Source organism: Anarhichas minor, unplaced genomic scaffold, assembly GCF_050575085.1.
Source record: "Anarhichas minor isolate MPS153535 unplaced genomic scaffold, ASM5057508v1 ptg000043l, whole genome shotgun sequence".
NCBI lineage: Eukaryota > Metazoa > Chordata > Actinopteri > Perciformes > Anarhichadidae > Anarhichas > Anarhichas minor.
This window is the reverse complement of record NW_027466489.1, coordinates 2,644,004-2,663,637: the sequence shown is the minus strand read 5'-3', so window position 1 is coordinate 2,663,637 and position 19,634 is coordinate 2,644,004. Positions and strand designations below refer to the sequence as shown.

At 41.4% G+C, this 19,634-nt stretch overlaps 1 protein-coding gene across 1 annotated transcript; it reads right to left on the bottom strand.

Moving 5' to 3' along the window:
• Window positions 1-231: 231 nt before the first annotated feature.
• On the bottom strand, window positions 232-17,748 carry dstyk (dual serine/threonine and tyrosine protein kinase). The gene is made up of 14 exons (XM_076110600.1): window positions 15,949-17,748; window positions 14,332-14,741; window positions 9,932-10,444; window positions 9,617-9,812; window positions 7,308-7,546; window positions 6,675-6,758; window positions 6,404-6,580; window positions 3,730-3,859; window positions 3,370-3,526; window positions 2,866-2,998; window positions 2,653-2,766; window positions 2,394-2,508; window positions 1,985-2,119; window positions 232-854 (listed from the first exon to the last, which is right to left on the bottom strand). The coding sequence occupies exons 1-14, from the start codon at window positions 16,145-16,147 to the stop codon at window positions 667-669; spliced, it is 2,790 nt and encodes a 929-aa protein (XP_075966715.1). The 5' UTR covers window positions 16,148-17,748; the 3' UTR covers window positions 232-666.
• Between the last annotated feature and the right edge of the window lie 1,886 nt (window positions 17,749-19,634).

The following is a 19,634-nucleotide window of genomic DNA, read 5'->3' as shown; positions in this document are numbered from 1 at the left end:
GATGATATTTTAAAACACAAGAGGATTTACAAGATAGAAAAACTATAATACATATATTATTTTGCAAGACAAATCGATGCTTATTGTTTAAACTGGTCACAACCAGTGTACACATGCAACCAGTTAAGAGGAGTTGCAAGTCGACAATGTTTTAACGAGTCACAAGCTACTGATTTACACAAATAATGATGCAACTTCTTCACCTCAGACAAAAGCATTGGTATGATACAGTCGAGTCGTAACAGATCATTTTATTAAAAAAAGATGTATTTGTATAGATGCAGACATGTTCAGTTTAAATACAATCTAAAATGAATCTTTTATATATTCATATTTTTTTCATAACACTGGGAATGGACTACTTTTAAAACAATTTGCATCTAGCAACAATTCTATGACCACGCAGCAATTAGCACAGCAACTACGACAAAAGCATGTTGAAGAGTTTGTATACAAATGCACAAAAGCACAAACAATAAAACACACATATTTGCAAACTTCAGATCTGTGTCAACTCCTCATAAATACTGTAAATCCAACAAAAGGAGGACAGCTCGAACATTATTCGTTTGTCACCTGTTCATCTCCGTACTTCATAAATACAAGAAAAATAATTTCCTGATTAGAATCCCTGTCACACGTTTTGTTAGTTTGTCTGGAGTGTTTTCAGTTTGAGTCGTTGAGGCTGCTGCTTTTCTGCTCTGAGCCGCAGTTGCAGAGCCGGACCACGATGCTCTGCAGGCTGGGCTCCACGATACCGAGCAGGGGCCTCTGGGAGGGGTCCCCGTTCCAGCAGGCCTCCATCAGCTGCCAGCATTCCTCGTCAAAAGTGGGCAACCGTTCGGGTCTGACTCCTGGAGGCAACGTGGACACAAGTGAGCCAACAAGACAGAATCACACAGAGAGTCCTCAGATAGTGAACATCAGCGCTTCATATCTGAAGCCCGACATGTTCCGAGGGAAGGTTTCTCATTTGTATGCCAGCCTCAGTAAGCACTTACATCATAGAGGTAACAGTTACGGTGCTTTAACAGCTCATCTGGCTTGTTCTGTTCAAACCAACTCTGGTCCAACCAACCACAGGTTTTACAATTAACATGAATTCAAAGCTAAAATACTTTTAAATCTTTCTTCTGGCCATCAACAAGGACACAATCTTAAGGAATACTTCATCCTCAAACTGACCATTTGTAAATCACTTACTCCAGGTTACCTTGAATTCTTGAAGAAAACTTTGTTTTCTTGCACGTCTTCACGGTGAACGGAGAATCAAAAGACAGAGAAAAGTCTTGATGAGTTGAACTAGACGTGGGCCGCGTTTAATAACAGCAAAACTACATCAAAACAGTTTACACTCTCAGTCGTGCAGTATAATATAAGTCTTATTCATTTAGTTGTACGGTCGCTACTTCCCAAGCACATGCATCTTTGCTTAAACCGTACTATTAAAACCTCTTCAGACTCACGCTGATGAGTAGCACGTCTGCAGATGACTCTTAATGTGAAAGGGTTTCAAGACGTTTCTGTTTTCTGATGCTCCGTTCACCGTGGAGGCATGCGAGAAAAATGTTTTCTTCAAGAATTCAAGATGTGGCGAGTAATTGATATACAAATGGACAGTAATCATTACATTATGGTTTGAGACACCTGTTCATTCCATTTCTTTCTTTTTTCACCCGTTTGTCCTCATCATAGCATGAGGTCTCGACTAAAACACATAATCAGTTATTTCCTCGTGGATCTGTGACATCAGAGAATGTAAACAAACGCATTAGAACATTGAAGTGTCACCAGAATATGATTTCCTCATAAAACCATAAAAATCTCCAATCGGTTTGTATAACTTCATGTTTACTGCTCTTGGGTTGTTTGTAAAAAGTCAGTGTGAACACAAACTGGACCAGAACTAAAAAGGTAACAAACTATTTATTTCCATCAATCTGAACCGAACGAACCACACTGCAGGTGTGAAAGCGTTTATTACCTTTTTTAACGTTATTCCAGAGCTGGTCCTTACTGGAGCATCTCTCAAAGGCTTCTGGGAGTTTAACTGAACCAGTGCAGAGGTACCAGAAAAGGATCCCGAAGGCGTAAACATCAACCGAGTTATCATACTTTCCTGTTAGGAGAAGGGTCACAATGAAGAGGAACTCTTAAAAAGACGGAAATAGAGCATTCCTGCACAATCCAGTGTAAGTGATGACATAAGATGCGATGACAAATCTCAGTTCTGACACTGTGTATATAGAAAGGTCTCATTACAGGGTTCTCCTCTCAAGTAAAGAAACATCTGCTTGTTCAGACAGTTCTGACCTGTTAAACCTTTTGAAGTTGTACCTCAGGAGTTGCTTCATGATGAACTTATGGACCGTATGACTGCTCAGTAATCGTACCTGTAAACAGCTCTGGAGCCATGTGGATGGGGGTCCCGACGATGCTGCCAGACATCATGGCCTCCGGTTTACAGAAGCCCAGATCGGTGATCTTTGCACGATTTTGTTTGTCCAGCTGGAAAAGGAACAGCAGACATCAAAAGAGAGGGATGCGCTGGTTAGGTCAGAGTATAGCGCATCCCTGAAGCGTTGTGATACAGCTGCCTTAGAAGTCACAGACTCAAAACGTTAGCTGAACTTCTAGTTGGTCTGAACTTACCAGAACATTCTTTAGCTTTATGTCTCTGTGCAGGAGGCCCTGGCCGTGCAGGAAGCGGATCCCCTCCACCACATCCAGAGCAATCTGAAGTCTCTCCCTCAGTGATAAACCGGCCTGGTGGAGATGGAGAGAGAAAGAAAGGAGACTAGAATGAAATGTTACCTTTAAAACAAGAATAGGTCTCTTTTTCCAACCTCTGCATTGTCAAGTCACCTTCAAGCCCGTGTAGAGGTCTCTGTGCAGCCGCTCCATGATGAGCAGCACCGCGATGCTGGAGCCGCCTCCGTAGGTGTGATCGATCACAGAGCCATGCAGGTCCACCAGCCGCTCATGCTTGGGCAGAGACCTGAAGCAACACACATCCTACTTCAGCAACATGATCATAAAAGGAATCACTTTTTATGCTAAAGTGGCAATCCTTAAGATTTCAGTCCTGGTTGATCAGAATTTCTATTTGAGTGAAAAGAAAAAACTACAAATACATCAATTATGCAATACTTTCACCAGTGATGAATCAATCCCCTTGTTTGTCCACATAAAGTAGTTTTCCCGCATTCCTTAATTAGACACGTTCAACATGCTGACTTGTGCACAAGGCTTCAACAGTCAAAACCATTTCTTTCACATACTGGGTGGAGTTTATAACAAGGCAACTGTCATGTCCAATGAAAACATGTCTGTGCTTGATGAATGCAGCCGTCGCTCTCACTAACTCACCTCATGTAGTGGAACTCCAAAGCCAGGTCGTTCCAGTGTTTGTCATCAGGCGGTACCACAGACTTCAGGGCACATGGGTAGTGTCCTCCCCAACTGTCACACAGGTACACAACTCCGTACTGACCCCGACCCAACTCTCGCCCGAGCTTCGGCTTTCCTGTCATAAAACAACATTTTTTTACACTAAAATACACACACACAAAAATGTTTTGCAAATGTGTAATGTATGTGTAATTGACTGGTGGGATATTTAATGATACCAGAGTCACACGTGCAAAAGGTACAGTTTAAAGAGGGTATGTTTTTGCCTGACTTTTCCTTTCTGTGTGTGAACAATGGGAGGATTTGGTGGTGACTCACCATGCAGCAGCACATCCCTGAGGGAGCGGCTCTCCAGAGACAGGCGGGCCAGCCGAGGGGCGTGGTCCTTCCTCACACGCAGCCACAGGTCCTCCGTGCGCTCCAGACGACCCGTGTGCCCTTCCTCAAGCTACAAACGCCAACACATGACATAATATCTCATGGTTAGCATAACAAAATAGCTGCTAAATGACTAGCTTCATTTAACGGTTATTCATCAGACTTCACCATCGTAGAGCAACGGCTAACGTGCCGTACTTTTACTTACTTACTTACTTTCAGCGAGGACGACTGCCCTCAGGTTCTCAGTGACTACAGGCCAGCTGCCTTGACCTCGGTGGTTGTGTAGTCATTTGTCAGACTCGTTAATGCAGAGAGCCAACACAGTTACTGCTTGATGTATCTCATAGTTATTTTTACCCAGAGGCCGACAGTACAGGGTTGAGTTCTCATCACTGGTGTTTGCTTTGTGCTCAGCTGATACTTTTAAGGCAACATCAGAACATACTGTAAAGTTTGCTGGATCTAAAGATTGTGTTCTGTAGTCTGGCTTATTGCGTAATGATAGTGTTCATTTTAAAAGCTAAAAATCTCACTGGCCTCTTTTAAATCACCTCAAGACTCACTTTTATTTCTGTTGTTTTACTTGTACTTTATATTTGTTGACTGATCTTGTATTTGACTGCTCTCCTGCTTTCATTTATCTGCTCTCGTATGTGAAGCCCTTTGAAACGACAATGTTGAAAGATACTATTAAAGTTATTATTATTATTAATTTATTCAATAATAATCAGATTAATAAAATATTGATGGCCTGAAAACTGTATTTAGCCATCATAAGTCCGTTCACTCTGATTATTAAGTTTAAATTATTACTTGCTATTTAATTGACTTATTTGCTTGGTAAAGTATGCCAAGTTCATTCACATGTCTAACGTCAGTCGATCATTGTTTTATGCAGCGTTGCTTAAGAGAAATGGATCAAATGTACGCATCTTTCACGATACACTATTCGGCAATTAACTGCAACAATTATGTATCACATCATTGCTGCTCTGGGGATCAGAATAAGTGCTGAGTGTATTTGTCATGTGTTCTTTTTAGGTCAGAATAAAGGACCCCTCTTTTAAATGCCTATAAGACCAAAAAGGCTTTATTTCCCTCTGATAATAATCTCTACTTTTCCTTTACAGCACTTTGTATTCGTTACATTTCCTCCATATCAGATTGCAAGAGTTTCTATCTCTATAATTTACTGCTCGCTCTACTTGTGATTCTAAAAGGAACATGACAGAACAATAATAATGTTTTAAGAGGTTGCCGTGTTTGACCCGCACTCCATCACTCAGATAAATAAGTAAATTAAATCAGGATATTTCTGTCCATCAAAAGCCTTGAACATAAAGCGTCACAATATCATTTCCTACATTAATGTGTATCTTTAATTGCAAGCGCGGAAATGTAGTCAGTGATGTGACCCACACCGTCTGTCATGTGATAATTATCATCAGAGCAATTTCACTGGAACCGATTTGTCAGGGACTTCAAGGAAGGAGTCGGAGCCATTTGCACACTGGAGCTTTAAAGGCCAAGCAATTCAAGTGAAGAGGAATACGTTGCTGAACCACGAGCTGTGCACGGCTTGAGTCAATAAAAGCCGTCTAAAGTGATGAAGATGTGCATTCAGACCGGTTGCCTCGTGCAAATTCTCCTCGTCATATTTAATAAGGGTGTCCTGGAAGTCATGTTATATCAGGAAGAGGTTGTTGCCACATTTGTCGCTTGTCCTTTTTACAAAGCCCTGTTTTTGTTTTTCTTAATCGACCTTTCACACCTACAGTATCTCACACTGGCGGTTAGAGATGGCAATTGATAAGCTGTGTAGCCCTGGGGAATGAGAGGCTCGCCTCTATGCGAGGTCTTCAACCTCCGGAAGAATTTTTTGTGCATTTTGGGGGAAGCTGGGGACATGGGATCAGAGTGGGCCACGTTCAAAGCCTCCATTGTGGAGGCGGCGGCTTGGAGCTGTGGTCAGAAGGTCATCAGTGTCGGTCGTGGCGGCAATGTAAGAACACGCTGGTGGACGCCAGCGAAGAAGAGGCCTTTTGGGTTTGTCTCAGCAGCAGAGAGGTACTGGTTGGCCAGAGGAGCTGCAGCTGTGGCAGTTGCCTAGCAAAAATCCAGGTGTGGGATGAGTTCAAGGAGTCTATGTAGAAGGACTTTTGGTTGGCCTCAAGTAAGTTCAGACAAACCGTTCGATGATTCAGAAAGGAGTAGCAGGCTCAGCTCAGTTTGCCCCTCCAGTCTACATGTGTTTTGTGGACCAGAAGAAAGCGGGTGAGGCGTCCTTTGGAGGGTGAGACCATCCTCTCAAAGAAGTGGTTGTGTAGCCACTAGCCAGCTAGGTTTTATTGCACAATTTTCCGCATGGATAGGTCTGTAAGCAGCTCAGACGGAGAAGATTTCATCCGCCATAGCCTGACTTAACATCCACTAGTGGTTTGATGGTAGAGAAAATTATGTTGAGGTGGAAACATAAGTGTGAGAGACTTAAGCCAAAATATGGTCAGTAAAAGTTACTGTTTTTTGATATATAATCAAGATGAACTTAGGAAAGCAACAGAGCACAGTGGTACAGGAATGGAGAGAGAAAGGTGAGAAAGATAATGTTCACCTGGTGCAGAGATGCTGCGAAGGCCTCATGGGAGCTGTTGAGGCGGGTTCTGAACTGGGAGCAAATGCTTCTGGCCAGTTTGGCAGCACTGAGGCTTTCTATGGCGTCCTGGGCCACTTTGCGCTTCCACTCTGGGCTGACGGCAGGAGGGTTCACGAACGTTATCCTGTGGATTATCTAGAGGCAAGACACGGAGTAAGAACACCTCTTCAGAAGTCACTGATCACCTTGCGGTTTGAAAGGCGTATTGCTGAATGTATTAGACACTGACCTGTTTGATTTGCTCCCAGAAGAGTCTTGAGACAGAGGATCCTGAATGAAATGTGACCTCCACATGATAGGCAGCATTTAGTAACTGTGGCAGATGAGAAGAGGGAGTAAATATGCAGCAAATCCACTTCCTATGATATCAGAATAACGTCTGTTGGTCTAACGGCTTGTGGCACTGAAGGCTAGCGGATATGAAGAAGGATAATGAAGGCTACGCTTCATAAAATGTCACTCGTCTTTGTAGGAAAACCCATTTTTTATTATTTGTACTGTGCCTGATCCCATGTTGAACCCTTTGTTTTGGTTTGCTTTTCTACTAACTTTCTATTGGTTCACAATTAGGTTTAGATGATTAAATGAACAGTAGACGGGTGACAATTTCTAATCCAACTTCAAAACCCTCAAAAACTTTCTAATCTGATTGCAGACATTTGTCATATTGGAGCCTCAGTCAGAAATCCTTTTGTATGTAACATTTCTTCACAAAGAAAATACATTTTAATAGTAGTAGTAGTAGTAATAGTAGTAGAAGTATTAATAAATATGGTCATACTGCTCACATTATGGTCATACTGCTCACATTCTAGACAAGCAAACTAAACACGGTTTCTGTTTTTCACAAAGGGCCGCCCACCTGTTTGAGGTGATTGGAAGTGATATTGTGGACAGAAGACTCCATGTGTGACTTCTCCAGACTGTTAAGACATCGCTCCAGAGTTCCTACGAAGCTCTCCCTCAGATAGTCCACAGAGCTGATCAGCTTGTTAGCCACGGCCTGATTCAAACGAACCACTATCAGCTCCTGGATCTGGTGGATGCACGATTTGATCTCCTTCGACGTAACAGGCTCTCCATTAGTTGTTACGATGACGTCTGCAGTTGAATGAAAATAGATCATCAAGTTAATATGTGGTGCAAGCCACCAACAGCACAGAACTCCTGATGAATGAATGCTGTCAGACATTAGTACGAGACAGTCTGGATGTTGAAGATGCAGACACACCAAGAGTCTCTGGAGGGTTGTGCTAGATTCTGTGCGCTCTACAGAAACGTGTTCATCCTAGTTGGCTACTTATAGCACTGTGTAGTTTAACATTATACAGAAAGGAGTCACTGTCATTTAGCTTAGACAAACCCTCTCTGTATAACTTCATATAGTTCAACAGCACCACAAACTGCAGCCTCCAAAGTGACCCCCCAGTTGAATCAACACCTCTCTATCCACATTATAACCTTCTAGAAGGTAGGGTTTATTGCAGGGCCCTTGTATCGACCCTTTTGGTGCCATGATGATGATTACGTAACGGTGTTAGCTGGAAGAGAAACAAAGGAGAGAATGGAGAAAAAATGGTATCACCTCAGAGCGGTACGCTAAAGTTACACACTGAAAATGTATTCTTGCTATTTTGTTGGGTGCCAGAATTGACGTATGGCTGAAACTTGAAATATTTTCGCACCCTTTAGAGGTCGGTGGTAATGGATTTATAAAGGCCAATATAATAGTGATAGTGATAGTAGTGATATTGGAGCAGGAAAAAGCTGATTGCACATTTATCGGCCTATACTTCGCAAAGGCTGATAGCGGCAAGATGAGTGAGACGGTGCAAAACTTTGTGGGCAAAAATGCAGGTCTAAAGTCTCTGCAGGTCTAAAGTCTCTGCAGGTCTGACTACACTCTAAGCACCGTAAAGAAACTGGCTTTGAGAGACTCAGGCTGCTGATTAAAAAGCCTGGCCTGATAAGTCAGTTGTCTGTTTTGTCTCCCTCAGAGACACATCGGCAGAATCACAAATATAAGAGAGAATGGATCAAATAAAATAATCTGAATGGGTACCACGAGTCAGCTATCTTTTTTTAAATATAAGAATAATAAAGAGGGAATCCTTTCTCATTAAGTGGAAGATTTCGACAGCAAGATAAACAATGAACACAATGCAGTCATTTGTGAGTAATCCGATGTGAAGCCACAGAATCCAGGTTACTGAAGTCTATGACAGAAAATCACATTTCTGACAATCTAGAATAAGATTTTATAAAGAAAACGTCTTCATTGTAGAACGACTCATAGGTTATGACTTAGTTGAACTCACGAGTAGAGAAACACTAATATTCATAAATTAAGATAATTGAGTAGATTAGATCACATTTTCAAAAAACCCTTTGATATTTTAACTTTAATCTGAAGAGGAAATTCACCTTTTCTCTTTTTTTTTTTCAAAATCAGTAATTCAGTCCACGTCTGGACTGAATCCAAACACGTTGTCACAAATGACTTCATGGTCATGAAGACTACGGCCTTTTCAAAACATAACTTGTTATTTACTAAACGCATGCATTTAATAACAGTGATAAATAGTCAGAAACGTATAAATCATTTGTGTTGACTGCACAGCAAAGACGAAAACCACAGCACATGATAAACTCACTGCTGATAATGTCAAAGTATTTGCAATATCCATTAGAATCCCAAGCTTGTACATGAATTAGTAATTAGCATGTACTACATCATAAAAGAGCTAATTAAATTGGAAGTACAAAGATGGAAAGATCTCGAATTGGGGAACAGTCCCAAATAATCATTTTGAGCTTTAGTGATCTTTTACAGTAATATCCTGTCAAACACTTATTTGCAAACTGTAAAACCGACTTAACTCCTTCTGTTTTTAAAGTGTTACGTTAACTATAAGGACTATAACCACTATTTTGATATAATGTAATAATCAAGATGTTTCTCAAACCCGCTCCGTGTTATGAAACATCAGTTCATTTTGGTTAGGTTCATTTTAAACAAGTTCAAATCTAGGAGCAAACGTATTTATTATTTACCCACCAACTTTTATCATGTAATTCTTTGTGCGTTCCACCACTTATAACACAATATCTTCGTAAGAAATATGACAAACCCTGCGCTGTGGCACTCATCCAGGGTGTTCACTCACTAACCTGTAAACTCCAGGTTGGCAGCATCCTCCAGCAGCTGCTCTTTCATGCTGCCGAGCGTTTCCACAATCATCTCCTTCATCTCTTCCTGTTTACGGTTAGCGATGGCCATAAGGGAGGTGAAGAGTTCACCCTCTTTCTCACGGGTGTACTCCAGCCTGCGGGGTGTTATCTGCAGGTCCCTCTGCATGTCAAAGGCCTGCAGGGAAGGGAAGATAAAGGTCTGAAGGGGATTTGTCATGGGCACACTGGGTCAAAAGTAGACTGAGATCAAGCAGTGCATGAAAAAAGGTAGTAACAACTCCATCATCCTCTGACCTGGTTGATGAAAATATCTAGACAGCGACAATGAACCCCATTAAGCAGGTTTGCAGCCTCCACCTGCTGGTTTTGAAGCACCTGGCGAGTAAAAGGCACCAGCAACCGATGCAGCCTTTCGAAAGCCTCACCCAGCACGCTCTGGGGCTTGGCCCCCGGGGTGGACGTCTGTGTCGGGGCCCCACAGGAGCAGTTTCCTACTGGGCTATTAAGGAAGCCGAGGGAGAGCAGCTGCTTATAGAGGGCACTCTTCTCCCTATCCCTCTCCTTTTCCCTCTCCACATGGCGGCCGGGTTCTGGGGAGGCTGCTGCCATTGTGTCAGGAATACGGATAAAACAGATAGGAAAGGAGAGCATCTCTTTGACCTTCCACAGCTCAGCCACATGGTCTGTGCTTAGGGAGTCCTGGTTGATGGCGTAGAGGATGATGGGGATGACAGTGCGGGTGCAGTCTGCCAGGGCCTCTGCTATGGGCTGGACACTCGGACAAGGCACCACCATGACCTTTGCTTCCTAAAGACAAAGCACAAAAAAAACACACATACGTTTATTTCATTTCAAGCTTTAAATACAGTCAATGATGAGGAATCATGGTTCTGTGAAGAAAGGCCAGTTCACCAGAATTTGACAAAAACATACTTTCACATTTACTTTTCGTAAACTCCAGCCATGCAGACACCACTAGGAGGAAACCACTGGATTTAGTTGCTGAATTTTTACTGCAATATCTACCACTGAACCAAAAACGGAAGTCAAAGGAATTTAAAGCTTTAAAAAGATAAGATGAAGATAAAGAGGTTTTTATTGTCATTGTCGTGATACAACGAAATCTCGTTTGGTAATCGTTATTTTTTACCAATAACAATGCATCAAACTATTACGTGTAATGTGAAAGCTTTTGCTTGTGGTGACAAGCGAATTGTTTTTGGATTTACAGTACACAACTTTACTGTTTAGCTTCACACATAGTGGTGCAGTTAGCAGTGAATGAGCTGGATATTCTCCTCAGGAGTTGGCGTAGACCAAAAACGGAACGAGATGGGGAGTGAATATTGGGCTTATATTCACCAGGTGAAACAAACTACAGCCCCCGTTAGTGTTCAAGGCACTTGGAGGACAGTTTTCGAGCCAATGGATGTTAGAAGACGTCTAAACAGCCTTAACTGCAAAATTAAGAAAACACACATCACATGCTCCTTCTATTTGTGAACACTGGATGGCACATAAATATTTGTGGTGGTCTTGGGAATGTCTGCGACAGGGCAGCAAAATGACACAAGTGATAGGTTTTCTTAACCCTTGATAAATAACGACTTATACAAAAACAGTCTCGGAGAGGGCTTGAGAGGGAGACCATGACGGGGGAGGGGGGGGGGGGGGGGGCATCCCGAGAAAAGAGGCAGAAATGACCAACAGCTACACAAAGGAGACAGTCAGTCCTGTCTCCAAGAAACAAGAGCAGAGCCCATCTGAGCAGTCTCTTTAGCACAAAGATAGCCTACAAACATTTCTTCACAACTAATCAAAATCAAGACAATGTATTAACTGAGTTATTGCAGTCACTTTTCAACTTAAACCCATCGAGAATATCTCTGTTGGCTATTTTGAAGTTACTATTTTGTTTTTCCTATGTCTGTTAGAAGTGTCAGTGCGAGTTAGCATTAAACAAAGCAACACAGTCATGAAAAATGGCCATGTCAGAAAATCAAGAGGTTTCTTCTATTAGCGTATTTTAAGGGTGACTGCTAACATAACAAGCCTTTGTTACCACCAGACTTACTTATGTGAATTCATGGAGCAATAAACATAACAGAGTATGTACCACAAGACGTTTCCAAACGTGGCGATAGCATATCACTCTTTTTGTCCCCTGGGTGTTCAAGTGAAGGTGGGAAGCCTCTGGGACGAAGAGAAGGATAATTAGCAAGTTGGCCACTAAAGCAGGTCGCTGTGATTATGGCAGCAGGGTGTGAATACCGCAGAGAGACGAGAGATTCTGGGCCTTTGTTTACTCCCACTTAAACACGGTAATCTCCAATTCATTCAGCACAAACCTAAATCAGAGTGGCACACTGCTTTTGTGACAAACCTATGTTCACAACTATCAAAATGATATGTAAATATTACATTGAATTTGATTTGAAACAGACAAACAGACTTTTCTGTTTGCTGCTGCCTTTAATTGAACCAGATTCAAGGATATTAATCAATTTCCTGCATTTCACTACTGTATTTTATTTCTTACACTGCTTTTTAGTGTTTTAATGACCGTTTTTATTGTTTCAATGAATGTTCTTAATTGTTTTTAAATCTCCTTTTCTTTTGCCTTATGTTCTGATGCTTTTATGTGAAGCACTTTGAATTACCTTGTTGTTGAAATGTGCTATACAAATAAACTTGCCTTCTTGCCTTGAGCATGGAAATACATGAAAATTGTTCTGTCTCTCATCTGTGATAATGTTTGTGTTATTACTACGAACAATAACGCCTCTGATGTCCTCGCAAATGTGACCAACTTTTTGACCCAAATAAGGGGCTGCAGATCCCCTGCCTCTCAGTCACATGTGAGAATGAACAATGGTGTGAAATGACTGGCTTTACTTCCAGCACTAATATTTTCCTTCCAGGGTTATCTAGTTATCTGGGGGGGGGGGGATCTAGATGCAGCGGTGAAAAAGGTTTTAAAAATGTCAATTAAGTCAAATATATCTACATATTATTTGTTGATCACAAACAGATAATGAAGACAGTAATGCAAAATATAATAATAGTCAAACATTAACTTTAACTAATAACAATTAAGTTATTCCACAACACTATTGAGACACACTGACTGGTGTGCTTTTGTCACAAACACATATTTTGAGGATTCATTATTCTTTATGTGTGTCAACATTTGTACAAATTGATTTTCTCAGGCGAGATGCTGGGGAAGTTGTGAACGGGTCTTTTCAATTTCACAACTAAAAATAATAACTTTTATTACTATAAAAAACACAAGAACGTTTTTTCTAACGATGTGAACAACCACCGTCCCAGAATCCAGGTGTAACCATGGCCCCTTCATCACAGCGAAGGGTTTGGGATTTTTTTACCATGACCTAGTCATGTGAAACGCACCAGACCAGTGGCATTACGTAAGGGGGCTGGGGGGGTGGGCCGCCGTGAGGCAGAGCGAAGCCTTGTTTCTGAGCCTTGGTCTAAAGGATTAGAGACTAATTTCCACGTGTCACACATGATAAGGAATGACTACAATCCTTACACCGTGCTAGATCAATTCACTCCCACAAGATATTGGGATTTTCAGGTCGCACTGACCGAATACCAGCATGACTTGTTCCACTGTGTCCAACAAGTTGTCCTTTTTCCCATAAACACAGTAACCCGCGAGTCTGTTTTAGTGCTAAAAACCTGAACGGGAAAAGAATGCATTTCTGAAAAGTACAAATCAGGTAAAGTAAAAGACTGAACAACACAGGAAATAATCAGCTCTCCTAAGTAATCCGTTTGTGAGGTAAACCATGTGTGAACACAAAGGCTAGTTCAAGCCAGAGACAAGGATGAAAAAACAAAACCTTTTGTTTGGGCTACAAGAGGAAATGCCACCACACAAAAAATAAACAGTTAGGGATGAGCCATATCTTTGAAATCAATGACATAATTAAAGGACAGTTTTTTTCATGTTTCTGTCTAGTACAGTAAACACAACATGACCGGCTAAATCAGAATACTATATAAAACTAGCAGTAATTTAACCTTAAACTGTACCAAACCTCATTTAAAAAAAGTTGATATGAGACATAAAAACACCATATTCAAATTTGTAATTATTATATCATCAAAATATGAATTTTCTAATGGATGACTGAAATGTCAATTAATCCGTTCTTGTCGAGAGATATTCACAGGAAATGGAGGACCATGCAACGGCTTCAGGTCCACGTGAAGTGTCCTCTCCAAGTACACGTGCCAGTTATTTCATGACTGAAATAACTGAAGCCCCTGAATACTGCTAATTTTTCTGCAGAGATGTCCTCTCTACTGGCCTAAGGAAGGATGTGTATACATACCTTACAATGTCAAATCTTAGAACACTTATGTTTATCTAATAGCAAATGAATCTACTTACTTCAGAACGTGATATCATGGCTGTCATGTATCAGATATTAGATAAACTAATAATGTCCTGATGCCAACATTTGATGTCATCAACTTAGTTTTGCCTCATGTCAGTTCTGGTAAAAGCTTTTCCAGAGGGCTTTAGAGAGCTTCATCCAAGCACACACTGCCTCATCTTCTCACCTTTATTCTACAACTCCTTTCAAAAACACAGCAGTGAGAGTGAGTGGACACTGCATGGAAAGTAGATCCAATAGGTTTTCGTGTGATTTAAAGCCTACCTGTAACAGTGGGTGATGTAGGGTGATCTCCAGCTCTGCTAGCCTGTGGGCCGGGTCCTCGCATTCCTCATGGATCTCCAGGTCTTCCCGGGGTACCGTGTCCCAGCGACCGCAGTTAGCCGCCAGCTGGTGCACCAGCTCATACTGGCCCGGCAGTGCCAAGCTGAGCCGTGTCTGTCTCCCATGGGTGAAACACAGCTTCCGCCTCTTGCAGACGCTGCCCTGGACTCCTTCACAAGCCTCTCCGGCCTCTGGGCCCAGTGGCAGCAACCTCTCCCCCAGGAGGCTGTTAAGCAGCCGATAGCGGGCGGCACAGTCCTGGCCTAGTACCAGGATGTACGGGGCAGCACCCACCGTGTTACGCAGGAACTCTTCCTCATGGCTGGGGAAAGAGATGCAGCTGAGCTGGCCTGAGGGAACAGACAGAACACAAAGAGGTATATGATGTTGGGAAGCGGAGCTTTTTAGGAACCTTTAGCAACCCTGTTGAGTGGGCTTTTTGTAGAGTTCTTGGACAACATTGTGCGCAGAGATTGGGTATTTAAGGACACACTAGCGGTTGCATCTGACCATTATTTCCCAGAATATACAGAAGATCCTTGTTCGATGTAAGAGATGTACTTTTTTGACAGTCTGATATTATTCCTTGGCCTATTATTTCCTGATCCAGCACTAAGATGTGGAGCACACACACAGAAGAACCAATTCAACCGTATTATTGAGGGTTTCAGATATAGGCCTAATCCCCAGTGATGCTGAGTCACAGTCTAAAACAGTTATATAACAAAGAGAGGAGAGAGCAGCATTGGCCTACTTTATCTTCATACACAAGTGCATTTCTTTCTAACATATGGCTTTACTGTAACTGTTACTCTACGTTAATCTAGCATTACCCTACTGGTATCCACCCCTTGACCTAACATGACACATTAAAGCCTATTGTTTCAGACAGACCGGCGCTGAGCATTTGACCGCATGACCCCGGCACAGTGGATAGACTAAACAGGCAGCCAAAGCATAACCTCTACCAAAATATTAGATCAAGCATGTAATGCACAATTGAAAGATGAATCTTTCTGTCATCTCTGTAAACAACACACCGGCTCTGAAGAAAGCCACTCCTGCAGATGTGACATATTTCATACCGTCACTCCTGTGCGGTTAAACAATTTCCATGAGGATATAAAAGGAGTTGTGATAAACATTTTATAAAGCATATCAAACGGGGCGTGGGGGTACGATCAATTTAAAGTTTTAATACACACCTAACCAGTCACTAAAACACTCACACAATTAATGTAAAATAGAAGAATGTGTGTCTGATATTCCAGGCTCTCGGTGAGCTACAGAGTGTAGAAATCTCAGCATATTTGGTGCACTTAGTCGCCTCATGCTTTTCAGAAGGGGGCTTAATCCCTTTAGTTCTCCCAAACCCTAATGACTGCATTTTTCCAGTTTATTTGCTGGTGGGGAAATATCTGGGTAACAGAAACGTCATGACTTTTCTTTTACTTATAGGATACAGATGAATAACATGGGATGCTTTAAAGATGGTTTAACACAGTGACATTTGGGTGCACCTCAGGGGGTGTTGCTGCAGCATGTGTTCAAACCTACCTGCCTCAAAAGAAGCTGAATCCGAGCTCATGGTTGATGCACAAGCATTGCTGTAATTTTGCCTTATTTCCCGGAAGAACGCATTAGTTTCCTTTAAGTTCTTCTTCAGTTGTATGGTGTGTTTGTTGTAGCTGTTAAATATCCTCGTCAGTTCCCGAGCTAAAGGTGTCGTCTTCTGTTGTTGTACGTTTCCCTCCATGGTCAACAGTCTTCTCCTGTCCGTGGGTTACAAGGTTCAGCAGGTGCTTCAACGTCTTAGTTAAGCTGCTCAAATGTCAACCAGTCCTGTTACACACCCTTTTTTTCCTTGCGTTCCAGCTAGTAGCCAAGTTAGTTCACCCATCTGCTAGGCTGTCTTAAATAATGAATTTACTTGTAGTCCGTGTTAACACACTGGTGTTGTGCTGGACAGACAACAGTCACTGTAGTGGCTCGTGTCAGTGAATAAAGTCCAGACATTTGGCTTTTGTTGTTATGATGTTGAAGCTGACTTGAACTGCAAGCTAGCTTAATGTCGTGCAAGATAACTTTAAGGTTGTAGTTGACTCGAAGGCAGATTTTAACGGTTAGCCAACAACGTAACCGCTACTTCGGCATATTTATTTTAAAGACCAACTGTTAGGCTGATTGCAGACTGTCTAAAAAACAAATAATAACAACACTACAATGATGTGATTCTGAATAATGTGCGTTTAACGACCTAGCTGTGGTCCAGATACCGTCAGCGCTGCTAGCCAGAAGGCATCTCCTGTCCGCCCTCTTGGCCTGGAGCAACAGACATAACGTTTAACTCCACGGAAATCCAGGGAACCGTTTCACAGCCATAGAGCTCCGTGTTTAAAGAGGGGGGGGCAACTTTGACAGTTTCCACTGAACGACAACTTGAGCGCGCGACAAAAACGTTCGTGTTTTCCTCGATGAGGTTCCGTGGGAGGAGATCTTCCTAAAGTGGCTCAGGCCCGGAGAAGCCAGCGGACATATTCCACCCTGGAGAGCGACGGCGGCTCAACAACACGAACTTTCTCTCTCTTTTGATGATGATGAGGAAGACGAAGAGGAGGGTCAGTGGGGGTGCAGGGCGAGGTGTGTCCAGTCCGGGTCAACTCGCATAGCTGAGACCGAGCAATCAAATCACTGCAAAACAGAAAGTCGACACAACCAAAGTTTAGGGAGAGGAAAGGGCTGGGTTCGGGATGACGCACTGCAGTATGGGAAATGTAGGAATATTGGTCTTGGATCCTCAACAGCTGGCTACTGTCCAGTATGTTGTTGTTCTTCTTCTTCTTTTGCTTTTAATGGTGGTTAGCAAACAGCTTTCGGTTGCATTACCACCACCCACTAATCTGGAGTGTGGACTAAGAATACCCTCTCTAATACGACAACCAAACAAAACAAATTTAACTTAAATAAATAAAATAAAATAAATAGAATAAAAAAGATTTTTCCTCTAATTCTATTCATTAGTCCTGTTGACTCTAAATATTCCAGAAGAAGTTTTGAACAGTAGCAAAAGTACATATGGAGATATATAACGATACACTAATGTATAGAATGATTAAAATAATGTCCTCTAGTGATAGAAAAAAGGGATATACAAAATAAAACATATATATAAAAATTGTGTAAGGCGGGTGGTCAATATGTAACGATATAGCCTAGTATATGAACATAATGAAGTGTGTACAGTAGAATGCTTATGTACAATGTAAAAGAGACAATATATACAGCTGACCATTGTCAGTGGTAAATAGTCTACAATCAGTTCGATAGATGACTGGGAGGTGAACATACAGCAGGCAATGAGTATGAACATCAAACTTTAACTTAATATCTCATCATTTTGATTTAGAAAGTTAAAGAGGATCCCCACTGATTAGCCGCTTAGCCACTGAGAGAGTACCAGTCAGCCTGTGAATACAGTATAATATCAGTAATGGGCTTCCATCATAAATCTTAGGAGACAAAGAATACTAGTTTCATACTCTTGAATAACTAATTAGTTCCCTACGATGACTAATTTGTCAGCAGATTATTAATTCTAGTTGAGTTTGGATGGAAAAGGAACAAGAACGCTTTATCTTTTTGGTTGTGTACATCATCAGCATGTAATTGTAATTTCTGTGGCTAACTTGGGTCATAAGAAGACTGATCATGTGCCCTGGGGGAAATCTAGAGCTTGTTTTCCCCCAGACTATAAAGTTTATTGTTCATCCACTTCACTTTCCCTTCACCAGTTTTTCTAAAAGTGCGGCCCGGGGACCCCCAGGACTCTGTGGCCTGATCTTATGTTAACATGATTCAAATGTATTGTGTTTCTGTTAATCACTATGAAACAGGTTTGAAGTATTTAGGTTGAAAAGTTTTAGAATACAAATAGTTCAAATGGCATCTAAAAGTACAAATGGTAGTATGATTATGCTTAATCCATGTTATGATTAAGAGGGGGTCCTTGGAAAATGTTCTCCTCTTTAAGGAGTCCCTGGACCCAAAATGTTTGAGAACCTCTTCCCCCTAAACCACTCAGATCTCATACATATACTCATACACAGTTCTGTACCACTTGGTTATATATTAATAACATATTTCTGCACATATACCACCCTACTTGATAAACATTTGTTTAGAAAATTAAACTACTTAATTGCAAATATTGTAGAGACATTTGAGGAAACAAGATAACCATTTTGGGGCATAGGACTCCACACGACTAATGAGCCCCCTCTACTGGCAGATCTACGTAATTACATAAACAACACCTTCAATGTGTGGTTTACTTTTTAATAGTCTTTGGTTTCATATTTTTCTCCTAGCCTAGGTACTATTATTTTCTGAATCATATCCAAAATTAAGTGTGAATTTAAATGCAGCAGTCAATTGGCCCTAAGTATTACATATATACAATATTCTCACTAATTTCACTGTTTGTGCACACATTGTAAAGGGTCAATATTGTACAACCTTGTCAATTTAATATATAAACTTATATTCTGTTTTTAGGTTTACTTTGTAGCATCTGCCTCTTGGGACTACAGCTGAAAAATAGCCTCTTGCTCTGGCTCATTTACAGCAATGCTTTTATTAATGTTCACTGTCCCTTATCAAATAAACCATTGAAAATAAAAAATATTTAAAAAACATCTGCTCATCCTGTCCTAACCAAGGAACACTCACCGGCTGAACTAATATTACAGTCTATATAGGATATTAAACGCTGAACATACTAGAATATCCTCATTAATAGAATGCAGTTTAAAGCTCCACACTGGCTGTTTCAGGATTTCTGCCGGCCCACATCTAGCTAGTGGTGACTGCATGCTGATCTCTAGTGGCCTACATCTGTAATGACACTAATACCGCAACCTCTTGCTCTTTTCTAAAATGTATTTCTCTCAGTTCACTAGACTTCCTATTTAGGTCAAGTCGGACTAATGGTTGAGAACAAAAATACATATTCTAGCTCCATGAAGTCAGCTAGGATTTGAAATGCATTTTCTCTACAACCCGTAGGCCATAAAATAATGTAAGCATTGTATTGTTACCGACGACAAACATGTGGATAATGCTCTGTTTGTTAACAGGGAGTTTGCCCTCTGTGTAACCTAAATTACAATTATATGATAGTTATATAATGTGAAGTATTTTCACACGATGACACCAATGATCTCTCTGAAGGACTGGGAGAGTCA

Bases quoted from the DNA above. Each gene is read 5' to 3' on its own strand.
- dstyk (XM_076110600.1), bottom strand. From the start codon at position 16,147: ATGGAGGGAAACGTACAACAACAGAAGACGACACCTTTAGCTCGGGAA. The intron at 14,742-15,948 runs GTAGGTTTGAAC...CTGTTCCCTCAG, and splicing joins TTCAGCTTCTTTTGAGGCAG to GCCAGCTCAGCTGCATCTCT. The intron at 9,813-9,931 runs GTCAGAGGATGA...CCTTCCCTGCAG, and splicing joins TAGATATTTTCATCAACCAG to GCCTTTGACATGCAGAGGGA.